The sequence below is a fragment of the Lissotriton vulgaris genome, chromosome 7 (assembly GCF_964263255.1).
Source record: "Lissotriton vulgaris chromosome 7, aLisVul1.2, whole genome shotgun sequence".
In the NCBI taxonomy this organism is placed as follows: domain Eukaryota; kingdom Metazoa; phylum Chordata; class Amphibia; order Caudata; family Salamandridae; genus Lissotriton; species Lissotriton vulgaris.
In genome coordinates, this window is record NC_141695.1 from 1243204185 (window position 1) to 1243217197 (window position 13013).

Here is a 13013-nt window from a genome sequence, read left to right on the forward strand (position 1 = left end):
TCATCAAGCATTGTTGACCATCTTTGGCAATCCAAAGGAAAGGTACCTCCTCGCATTGAACGTTGGAGTCTGCGATTGCAAGAATACAACTACACCATCATGCACCATCCACGGAAAGATCAAAACCATGCCCGCTACTTCTCCCAAGTGCCTCTACAGTGCCTTGTCACCTCGTCCAAGACATCTGAAGCATACATACATTTCTTTGTGCAATCAAGCAAACTAGCTGCCATTTCGTTGGAACAAACTGTCTCTGTGACAAGTCAAGATAGTGACATGTTAAAACAGAAAGACTTTATTACACATCAGTCTTGCACCAGCACCCTCGACCTTTTGCCAGTGACAATGAATACCAGAAGTTTAAAAATGTGAAAGGTGAACTGTACATTTCTCAGGAAGGAATTATCCTAAATAAATTATTATTCCAGAGAGTCTGCGACAACAGATAATTTAAGTGGCACATGAAGGACATTGTGGAATTGTGGCCTCAAAATAAGCTCTCCAAGACCGAGTCTGGTTTCCACATCTTTATGAGAGAGTTGACAAAGAATTGAAGTTCTGGCATCTATGCAACTGTCTTTCATCGAAAACCACTCAACACACCTTAAACATGTCAGGGTTGCCAAAGCATTTTTTGGGAAAAAAATGCTGTTGATTTTTTCAGTCCTCTTGACAATGGACATCACTTGATGATGATTGTTGATGAATACTCCAGTTTTCCATTGATAGGCAATCTCTTTTATCACTCAAGAAAGTCATTGAGAGATTAGACTGCATCTTCACGACATGGGGTGTTCCTGTGATCTGTGAATTCAGAGGCTTTATGAGTCATCATTTTGTGAAGCATCAGAAAAGCACACCCCTTTGGCCACAGGCCTTGTTGAATGCTTCTTGAGTGCTCTTAAAAAGGCTGTTCAGCGTGCTGTATTGGAAAAGCTCGACCTTAAGACTGTCTTGAATTGTTCTCTTCAAGCTTACCACTCAACCCCTCACCCGACCACAGGTGAAAGCCCTGCATCCTTGATGTTCGAAAGATCCATATGGGCCAAGTTACCTCAATGTACCAACAGAAGACTAAGTACTGAGGAAGAAACACATTTAAAAGACTTGTATCATAAAAGAAAAATGAAGGCCTATGAAGACAAGGGCTGAATGCAAAAGATGTTACGCTCACTAAAGGAGTTCGAGGGGTTGTTAGTCAGCCTAGAAAACCGGAATCTGATGCTCCCTTTCATGCTGAGTACTTTCATGTTGTGACCAGCAAAAGACACATGGTGACTACCCAAAGTCCTGGGAAGTCCATTATGCGAGATTCCTCGCATTTCCGACATGTGGCTCGTCGCTCATCAGGCACTGATGTCAATGTAGAGACTGGGTCTGAAAGGACAAGTGAAACCCCCCTGACTGCTGTTGTTCCTACATCACCAACACAGGTCATGGACACTTCTACTGCTTGTTCCCTGTTTCCAATGACGTGGTCGGGATGTGTGATAAAAACATCACGAAGACTCACTGAAAACTATGATTGTATATATATTTGTAAAAAATATTATTTAACAGAGAGGGAGATTTTGTTTTGTGTGGGTTAGCAATAACGGAACCCTTGTGGCTCCTGATGGACTCCGTAGAACTGTGACGTAAGCGTTAGAGCGTAGGGAAACTAATTCAGGTTTAGAATGTTGAGTTTGAGATTACACACAGATGAATAAAGACGTGTTATACTAAGCTCCATGTGTGTCGAAGTCATTGGCGAGTTCCCGAGCTGGGAAGAACACTACAGTTAGTATAACAAATGAATTCCTAGTGCATGCGTGCCAACCCTCCTGAATCAGGCGGGAGACTACTGATTTCAAGGCTACTCCTGATTCCTGCATTCAAAAACACGATTACTCTTTGTGCTGCAGTCAGCACTGGTCTAGTGAGACTCGTAGTATTCACTGCCAGCAACCTGCTCCTGCAAGCCAGTGGACACCATTTTTGTCATGGACTCTCTGCCTCCGCTTTCTCCGTGTTCCTGGCAGGTAAGGGGAAAAAACATGTATCTGCTTTTATGATATCCGTTCTACAGCATTACACTAAGTCCCATACATGACAGTAGACCGAATTCAGGCTTCAGTAAAAGTCAATGGAAGAAAAACAATCATTCAATTATTTTCTAAAAACTTTCACTTTCCTCTTCTAAAACTTTGGCATTTATGTGCTAGTGTATTGAGCATAACCTTTCTACCAAGGCACAAAGGGATGTACTACACCCTTTTTCAGTGGAAACACAACGTGTGCCTAATTAAATGCTGCATTTGGGAGAATCATCACAGCCAGCTACACTGCTCAAAGCTATTTGTTTTTTGATCACATAAACATTTCCTTTATGTCGGTCAAGCCAGGCCAAAAAATGCTCGACGTCAGGCCATTTCTGTGATACATTGGTTCTGCCTCGGTATGATTCTCTGGGATGGATTACTTCAAGCGGGTATATAAAATGGGATCGCGTTTTCCTGCGCGGCTGTGCTCCCCCTATTGGGGGTGGATTACATTGGACTAGCTCAGGGATAGATTGCTTCAGCCTGGCTTTGGACGCACCCGGAAGTGTTAGCTCCACAGCACGGGTTGCCAGGCTTAGTGCTTGGGATGCGGGCTGTACTCCAGGGCAATGGACCAGGTGATAGTCATCTCGGACGCGGAGGATGAGGAGGAAGAGGTCGGCCGCTCTCGGAAGAGGCGGAGGAGTGTTGGGACCAGCTTCAGCCCGGCCCTTGAGGTGAGTTCCGAGGAAGGGGCACGCAGAGGCACTTCAGGCTCACTGACATGTATTGTTCCGGTGAGACCCTCAGTGAAGAGAGTCACAACCTTCCTCTCGAGCAAGGGCTCCCCTCCACCAAATTGGTGATTCCACCGAAAGGGGGAGAGTGTCATCCCCAGAGATCCTCTAACCAGGCGAACTTCCTCCAGCGACACCCAGAACCTACCTCAACAGGAGAGCATTTGTGAATTTCCAGCGTGCCCCACTTAATATCCTCACGCCCCCTGCAGGTGTCATAGGGAGCCTATTTCACGGACAGAATGCTCCAAATAACAAAGCCTTTCAGTACAGCTTCCTAGTGTCTCCCCAGGATGCCCCTTAGCCAGGTGATCTTCTCCCCATCTCCAAGTAGTGCATGCGAGACTTTTCCAGTCCTTCCTATGGAATAAACCTAATTCACGAATCACAAAAGGCAACAACATTCAAGTGAGCCCCTTTAGGGGCACCGCAGCTCGAAGTACACCCTCGAGAAAGAAAGCTGCCGGTGCCCGACCCAATCGAAAGAGCCTTGTTATATAACGCCCCTGCCCTTTAAAGCGCGTTCAGCGTGGCCAACAACCCACAGCCGCCTCCAGAATAGAAAACTCACAAAACCTGTTGTCAGAAGAACCAAATTTAATCCATAAAAACAATAAGACCATTCTCTTTTCTTTTGTTTAGGTTTTGCCGAAGACATTGCTTGTGCATTCTGTTTTTTAATTACTACTGGGTCTGGGACCCAGAAGGACCCGAATCACTTAAAGCCCTGCCCTGGTGCAAGGACGCATTTTTTATATCCTTTCATTGCTCGTTTTTTTTAGGCCCAACTTTTTCTCATTGTGTTTAAGAACTCTACAAGAGTGCACGTTTTTCAACTGTCTCCCTCGTGTACTCCCCCACCCCCCTCCATTTTCTTGCCCTTCGCTGTATGTTTGCTTTTTCCTAGCGCCGCCCCTCCCTCTTTTGTCGTACTGGTTGCACCCAGTTCCTCTCTCCCTGTGTTGCCCCAACTGGTCTCCTTCCATTATCCTTATACCCCCCCCCCCCCCCCCCCCCCCCAGCTTCGTTGTCCTGTCCCCCCTCTGTATTGCTTCCCTACTAGCAATTAAAACATGCACTGCCAGCCAGCAGATGCAGCTAGCACTAGGTGTGTCATAGCGCTTTAAAAAAAAAAAAACTTTCAGCCATGCTGAGAAGCAGCTGTACTGCTGTACAACATGACTAAAAATAACGACAAAGCCAATACCTCTTGGCTTTGCCACTGCTCATTTACTGAGCAGTAATAGAACACCAGCCTTCCTTCAGTAAGCATGGCAATGGCTTACCTACCAGACAAAAGATGCAGTAGTCTTTGCTTACTATCAATGGGTATGACAGTCTTACACTTTGTTCACCTGAAAGTGTAATGTATTTATAGAGCTTAAAAATTGATTTTTTTTTTAGGAAACTGTACGAGGGTTATGCTTTTCCTTTCCTTTATTATCAGCAACTCATTAGTAAGTGAAATAATAAAACTACTATAACTATCATGACACAGTAAAAAAACATGTGACAGAATCCACTAATCAAGCCTCTGATCTTAATAAACTTTGAGTAACCTTCATTCCCTCCTTTCGTTTACTGCTCAGCTCACGATACATAATTTGTAATTGCCCCAATCCTGTTGTCTGAATAGTGAACTGTATTATTTGGTGTGTTCATGTTTGCAGTAATTGTTCAGTCTCATTGCCAATTAACTTCCTTTTTTCTTTCCAGTCGCCCTGAGCGCTTCTGGGCTGTATAAGTGCGAGAGTCTTGTTTGAAAAGGGGGTGCACCCAGCGGGGTTTCCTCTTCAACCTGAGTGATGTACCCTTCAAGATATTAAGCAATTGGGCGACACCACTCAAAACTAATGGTGATTTAATTGGACCTAAAGCACTGCATTTTGTAGGCAGGGCGTAATCCAGGGCCTTCATAGGGTCCCACGTGTGGCTTGTCTTGACAGTCAGGACATGCAGGGCTTTAAGTGGGATGAAAAAACTGGGGGGTCTCTCAAAGGGGCGTGGCCAGTGTAATTAGGGGCGTGGCTTTATAACACGCAAAAAATCTGTGTTTAGCATAGTGTGCGCCGGACTTGTATTTTGCTGTTTCCGTCATTGCATCCAGATGTGATACAAGTAACATCATACTTACAAGTAAGTACTATTGGCTTTGTCAATGGTTATTAGTTGCATAAGATAAAATAAGCTGCAACTATGGCATGTTACATATAACATTGAAAAAGCTTCCAATTAAAGCCCTGGTGCCCCTACCACAATGTTGCTGCTCTTTCAAAAAGAGAAGGGAAATCCATAAAGAAAATTACTCTTTAAAGGATTTCCCTTCCCCCCTACAACGCTCACCTGGCATGATGTCATGCCGTGACTTCTCCACTAGTGAGAAGTGAGGGTAGCCACATTGATGTGCCTGCTGTCTCGAAACGGGTCTCTACCGGGCTGTTTTGCGCCCTGGTACTTTTTTCCGGACTGCAGTGACAGCAAACTACTGACACTGCAGTGCGTAAAAAAAAATGGACCACCTGTGCCAGGGCTCAAAACAGAGCCCGATAGAGACCCGTTTCGAGGCCCCATTAAAAAACTGCCGGTGCTCGTCATTGAAGGTTCCTATAATTCCAGTACAAAAACAGATTAAAGAAATCTCCAGTCTCCAATTTGTTTGCTCCTCGTCACAGTGGTGTTTCACCGAGGTGATGAGACTTTGAGTGTCTTTAAAACTCAAGGATTATCATATTCTTGCACTACAAGATAAATGTCACATGACCCATGACTCTTCGTAAACCCCTCTGCTTAGATAAAGATCTCTTAAAGTCTGGATTTCATTATAAATAACCCCAAGTAGACTCTGATGCTGAGCCAACAGATGGATTGCCATAGCTTCTAATTGACGCCTGTATAGTGACCCTTTTATAACCACCATTAAAGACCAAACGTATAAAGAAACTATTGAGGTTGATTTTTACCCAAGGACACAATTCCTCTTGAGGCAACTAGCGAGAGTTGTGGGGCTTCTTTTATTGTCAATACAAGCTTTAGTTCCAGGGCATCTACATTGTGGAGCTGTCCAGATGTTGAAGACCCTCCTTCTCAGCAAGGGCCTTAGTCTGATAATATTCCCCCAACTGTGTTAGGCCAAAGTGGAGGTACAGTGTTGACTGTCCCACGTGGAACCAGGGAAAAGCTGATCTATATTTGGGACATCCCCCTAGACCTCATCATAGTCTAAAGACATTAGACTGAGATCAAGATCTGTTTCTCTCTCCACCGGAGGTACTCTGTTCAATCAATATCTGAGTTTGCACATAAACTGTTCGAAGTTGCTGGAGGACTCTTTCACAGTCTAGCCTTTGGAAAACGACAAGACATATCTTGCTGAACTTGGACATCATCCTAGCAGTCCACTATATCAACATTCCAGGTGTTACTGGTCCAAGGTTCTATCAGTCTTAGCAAATGATTTTTGGCATCACTGTCTTCAATACAACATTTCAGTGAAGGTGGATTACTTGCTGAGCAAGAATAACCTGGTGGCAGATCGAATCTCCAGGCATCGCTGGGACTCCAGGGAATGGAAGCTGGACTTGGAGTATTTGCAAGCACTGGTGAAGCTTTGAGGTGAAAGAGCTTTTTGCCTCCTTCCTTATGTCTCCTTGTATGAGAATTGGTGTGGCTTTTTAGGTCTTGCCTAAGCTGTGCTTACGTTGTCTCTTCGAGATATGCTGAATTCAGGTATGAACTTGAAGCTCTGCCCACTTTCCACCCATCTTTTAAATTGACTCCTGTCAATGACCTTTGTCAACTGTGGCTTTTCATTGGTCACTAGGCTTGGTAGCCCCTCCTTAGTACCACCTTGTCTCATCTTGTAACCTACCATTAGGACACCCCCTGTTACATATGTTGTTACTCAGTCAGCTTTAATTACAGCCTCTGAGCACCATTTTCTTAAATAGGTTTGTCTTGCCTTCAACACAGGCAAAACACGCTCTCCCTCAACACTTTAAAATAAAAATCATTTATCCAGCGTTATATGCTGTCCAAACTCGGCTGAATGCCATTTTTTCTGATTATTTATTTTTAATGGTAGCACCCCAAAAGTAAACAAATAGAAAAATAATGTGCACTTTCTTTTCTGTTAGTTTACCTTTAACCCCTCTGATGCGGCGCAAATATCCCTCCCCAGTGCTGCGCTGTCCATTGGAACTAGTGCTGAATGGACGTCCAATGGTCGTGCGCAGCACTGGGGAGGTAGTGCACGCGACGACCGTTGGACGTTCGCAGCACTGAAGGGGTTAAAGCAATCCCAGCACCAGCGCTTAAGCTTAAGATGTATAAGCTAAAGAGCGGGAGCCTCCATTGTAACCAAAATAAATAAATAGAAAAAAGTGCTTGGCCACCATTTTGTCTATTTGTTTACATTTGTAGCAATGGTGGGACCCACGCTTTGGCTTTTAACATCTTAAGCTAATGCGCGTATGCCACAATTGCTTTAAAAGTAAAGAAATGGGGGAAAAAATGTTTTTCATTTCTTTACTTCTAAAGCAGTGATGGGCACCTGCGCTATAGCTATTTTTTCAATTTCTTTACTTTTGAAGAAATCGCGGCTTTCACTTTCAGCTTTCAACATCCTGAGCTAAAGCGCGGGTGCCGCGATTGCTTACGGTCTTGCATTTGCAAGAGTTTGTGATATTTGCATTATAACTGACAATGCCTTTTACTTATGTGTTTCCAAAACCTGTAAGTGGCGGTTACGCACCGTTTGCAGGTTTTGTAGATGCACTAATAAAAGGTATTATCATTTACAATGCCAATAGCTCAAACTCTCGCAAATGCGAGACCTATTGCATTGCAAATGCTTGTTATTCTAGGCAATATCATAAAGCAGGACTATACTTGAAATTGACTGAGAAATCTTCGCAGTAAGAAAGAGGATAAGATGGATGTTACTCAAGTGCTTATTAGGCTTACAGACTCTTGATTAGTGGATTCTGAACATGTATTTTACACTGTTATGATTATTGTAGTTTTGTTCTTTTCCTTGATAATGAGCTGCTGATAATAAAGCAGAAGAGAGGGAAAGCCTAATCCTCGCCTCAATGTTCTTAATAGAGTTCACATTTTCAGACGCAAAAGGTAGGAAAATGTGGAGTTCATCTACCTACTATCTTACCGTGCATAGGCTTTGACCATTTAAAGTTGCTGGGTCAAAGGACATAGGTACCAAAGAGGCCTCTCTTATCCTTTAGCCATTTCGCTGCACTCTAGATAAATGTATTTCATTGTGATCGTGCTACAGAATGTATTGATCTTGGGTAACCAACCTTGTTTTTTTTTTTAGCTAAAGGCCCTGGAGTACAATCTCGAAATCCAATGGCACTCTCCTCAGTATGCGTGAGAGATGGCGCCTTTGGAACCCTATCTCTGCGTTGGCTAGACTTTTATGAAGCCCGCTAAGAGTCTGGGCACGGGATGCAATTACTGAGCTACATTCAATGTTGTCGTGGGCATTTTACGGCTAACCAGGAACGCGCAGACAATAAGCCAATAGCATTTTTTATTGGGCATTTATTAAGCGCCTGGTTACGCCGGTTACGCCGGATAGCAGGCTAGCCTTCTCCATTGAATTGCCGCACCCGCCTTCGCCTTTGTGTTCAAGATCATACATTGCTTTAATTTTGGTGTTACCCTTTTTAGTCACACCCCCGTGGAAGGATAGTTTATTTCCGCCAGGCTTCGCAGTGGATTTGGAAAGCGCTGTGTAAATGGCTATACAATTATTTCGTCCTGCAACAAAGCGATATATATAAATTACTGTATTTGCGCGATACGCCTAACGCTTATTGCTAAAGTAAATGCGAGAATTCCAAGGCCGGGTATGTGAAATACGGACTCCAATGGAACTGCCAACACCTAGCACTTATTCTTACAACAGCCATTCGACCTTGGACAGCTCCTTTCCCGTTGCTAGGTGTATCAGCAGAGCAGTGCCTTAAACCCCGCTCTGACAGAAGCGCTGCGGGCACTTCCGGTCTGCTGTCTGCCAGACCAGACTTCTGTCAGGTTTTGATGCCGGATAGGGCGGTCAGGTGCCTGTAAACTCGTTCTAGTTCCGTGCGTGCTTCTTGCCTTGGAGTACGAGTCCGGGGCCGCAGCGTGAGCGATAGTACTGACAGACCGGCGCTCTCTGGGACAGTCATGCCCGACACGTGCCCAACCCTGCATTCTTCCGTCCTCCGGCGCCGTGCCACGGAACCCCGCCAGCCGCAGTTCCAGAGCAGCATTCAAAAGGCAACAGGTTATGTGCTCGCTGGTTTTCAGCACTTTTGGAGAATGATTCCCCGAGCGACATAAGGAGACGGGGTCGCACCGAACGGAAACCCCCCGTGCACGTGGCTTTTCCCCAAGCAGATGTAAGTTTCAGCTTAAAATTCATCACCCAACCTCTCCAATCTATATATGTCCGCTATCGGCCAACTCGTAGGAGTTCATCGCTAGGCTCTTCTGTGGTGTAGAAGACCGCACACGCGGCCTCGCCAGACAGCCCACGGCCCCTCCTGCCCCCTCTGCATGCGTTCCTTCATCTTTCTCCCTCCGTGGTCCTCCTTAGCACCTCAGGTAGCAGCATGAGGCCACTCCACTGGTTCATAATTAGGGCTCGCGGTTCTCTGGTATTTCTTTAACATTTCCGTCTGTATTTATCCATATACATTTTGTGACCATCTTATTAGTATTTATCCATATTTATTTTGTGGTTTGTAAATAAATGTAGTACAAAATTGGTACATTTCCACATTTATTTAACTGATCAGCATGCTCTCATGCTGTGTTGACTGTCGCGTTTTAGCTAATTCAGCAGGCATATAATATATAGCAAAATGCTACAACCACAAGTAAATATTCGAAATTTACTTGAAATATATATCAACATATGCCTGTATTTAAAGAAATCCGAACTCATTTTTTTAACTCCCAATGCGGTCTCATTGCTCATTTATTGTCCTGGAATTCACACATACAGCATGGAAAGTCAATTAGAAACACAATGTTCAGCATTTTTCTGTTGTAAAAAATAAATACAGACATCAAACATATTGTTTTCTGTCTGTATTTATCTGTAAAAAAAATCAGTAAAAGCGGAAAACTGGGAGCCTCATTCTCTGCCTGCCTCCATTAAACTAGAGGTCCTTTAATGTATGCAGCTGCTTCGTGCATGTGCTAGACAGCGCGAAGAAGTTGCCCCCGCATGTCTGGAGTTGGGTGGGGGATGGATTATAAGGAAGCACTATCTCCCACCTTGCACTCTCTGACTGGAAAACCCCGGTGTTGCTTCTTGGCAGCAAATATTAGCAATAAGTAATGTTTAGGGGGTCAGAAGGCATGCCATTGTTAACTGAGCTGTAGTGGTGTCCTTTTACTCTTTAATTAACTTCTTTCCCTATACAATGATAGTCTTTACCAATTACACTCCAGTGCCAGCCTAACGAGAAGCTCAGCCAGCATGTTTACATTCATGCAAGTGTACTTGTACTCACTACTGTATGTGCAGAATAAAATGGCATAATGCAAACACACACTTTAGAGTGTCACAAATAGCAATGCAAAATGTGTCGTTCCTTTCATATCAACACCATCATTTTTGTGCACCTTCCTTATGAACAGGATGGAATTATGATATATTTATGGCCATTATTCTTCAGTGTTTCTAAGTCTCCCTCAAAGTGTTTACATTTCATCTTAAATTTATTAATAACTTTGTACTCATCATTATTAGATGATTTCATCGAACCTGCAGTGACACTGCAGCAGACTTTGTTTTAGATCCATAACGGGACAGCAGAATTATAAGACATGAGTAATGTATAATTTTTCCTGCTGCTCCGCTGCATGTTATTGAACTTGCCCATGAGTCCTCCATTTTCAGTGCGGGAAGCATCCCCAATTGAATGCGTTTGCACCTTAGCCAGACTTCAGAAGAGATAATTTTGGAGTCCTAACATTGAGCACTTAAATTTCTTTTTTTAAATGCCTCAAATATTTTAAATCCGTTTTTGTTTAAGTAATATAAATTGCATATTCACAAAATCATTGCGTTTTTTCATTGACTCCTGCTTTAAAATTGCACTGGGGCCCATGAAGATTAGTTGGCTTCCCCAAAAGAGCTGCATCCTTAACTAATGCTCCAAAGTTGCTTATGAAGTTTTAGCTCCTACTTTTGTTTTGTCAGATGGTGTGAAAAAACCCACTAAGATTGTGGGTGCAGAACCCTAATATTTTATGCATCCTGATGTTTACCTCCGGTATCTTTGCTCTGTGATTTCTCGTTGATCTAGCGGCAAGAGACCACCCACCATAACAATATTTCAAGAATTAGTAAAGTAGAATTCAAAATAGAAACTGAGACATTTCAATGACTGAGTTCTAGATCAAAATTAAGTTTTAAACGTTTATTATAGAATTGTTAATGTAAACAGTAAAAGAAAAGCTGCATAGTTTGCCATGAAGACTCGGACACAGAATCAAAACATCATAGTAAAATCCGGATTTAGGCCATTAAATCTCTCCAGATTCTAAGTGTCAAGCCGTTAAAGAGTATTGGCAACATCCTAAGAGAAAAGAGAAAGTCTCAAATAAATCAGACCGAGCTTCAGGAGGAAAATGAAAAATTGTCTGCCAAAACTTCAGCACAAGGGGTTTTGTACACCTTGTGGGCGTAAACAATTAGCAAAAATGCAGATTCAGCATTGTATGGTAATGGTTAAGTTGCACTGGCAAATCAGAAGCACTTTAAATAAAAAAAGCATTTTATTCCCCTTAACACTAGTGCTCCCCCGAACCATAAAAACCCATTGTTACCCACAACACGTAAAACTATAGACTCCTACATTAAATTCTTTTTTAAATATTAAAACTAATTTATATTTAAAAGTGAAGAATATTCCTATTTTATTTTAATATGCACTTTAAACATTGGCTATATCGTAATTACTAACATTAAAAACATATTTTTTCAAATGAATTATATTTAAATTAATATTATGTGATGGTTCCTAATGCATGTTTCAAAGCTACATCAAACTACATTTTCTGCTTATTGGTCACATGTTTATAGTCATTTTTGCATTAGTGTTTCGAGAGTAAATTATGAAGTCTTCTGGGTGTATAGTCTAGTCTTTGCACTAGGTAATTTAAGGCTCAGTAGCAGGTGAAATGTAACATTTTATTAGTCTTTACATTGTCAAGCTTTAATTCTGATCACTGTCATTTCATGATGGTTTTTTTTAGCAGAAGTTACTTACGAGCCATCCCTCCCATGGTAATGATCCATCCTCCACTAGGTGGGTCTTTTATTGAAGCCACCATTTCACATAGTAAGAAATAAAGGAGTGATTTAGAACAAAGGCGACGGAGTACCCTCTCCGGCAAGTTGGAGATACGCCTGCCTCTTTTAGAGATATGCAGACCTTCATTATGTCAACCGCGGGGACAACTCCGTCTCTGCCACTGACTAAAACCTTCGATTTCCCAACAGACTAAGGGCCGTCGGAGGTTTGGGTATGTGTCGGCTTCCCAATTAAGAGTGGTCAAACACATGGTCCGTTTTCACTGTCATCACCTCTAGGTAAAACCTTTCACTGTTAGTTAGCGCTAGGTATTGGGCAATGAAAAGTGCAAAATGCCCTCTCGCCATGGGATAAAATTTCCACCGCAATAAGGACATTGATTTGTTTTTTCTTTCCCTTAACAAAATCCCATTTTATCATCACCATCCCCTATTACACCAGTTTCTAGTCCTGTTACCTCAATCCAAAATCACTGCAAAGTATCCCCTCTGTTTCTTTCCCACTACTCACTTCAAAACACCCACTCCTCTTCTATGAAACACCCTTGATGTGACACTGATTTTAAAGGCTCTCATCCCACTCAACATAATGCCATTTCTTTCTGAACATATCATTATACACTTCTGCTCCCATCCAGCCACACTCCTCCATTCCACTTAAGACCACTAGCTTCTAATGCACTTTCATCATTCCTAAATCCAAAATGTCACTGCCCTAACACTCCTAATGAACTCCAGCTCTTTTGACCTACGTAGCAACACTAAAATCAACTTCTTCCTTTTCACGTCTTGACCCCTGTTGGGGGGGTGGGGCCCAACATATGCTCACTCCCTGACCATGCCATCATACTCATCAGCTTC

The 13013-nt window shown here is 42.9% G+C and overlaps 1 protein-coding gene across 1 annotated transcript in view; it reads left to right on the top strand.

The window, feature by feature from the left end:
- The first annotated feature begins 2561 nt into the window (after positions 1 to 2561).
- The window catches only part of SIMC1 (SUMO interacting motifs containing 1), a 372068-nt gene continuing 361616 nt past the window's right edge, over positions 2562 to 13013 (top strand). Inside the window, exon 1 of the mRNA XM_086931744.1 lies at positions 2562 to 2758. Within this exon, the coding sequence (XP_086787870.1) occupies positions 2651 to 2758 (108 nt within the window). The 5' untranslated portion in view covers positions 2562 to 2650. The remainder of the gene's footprint in view (positions 2759 to 13013) is intronic.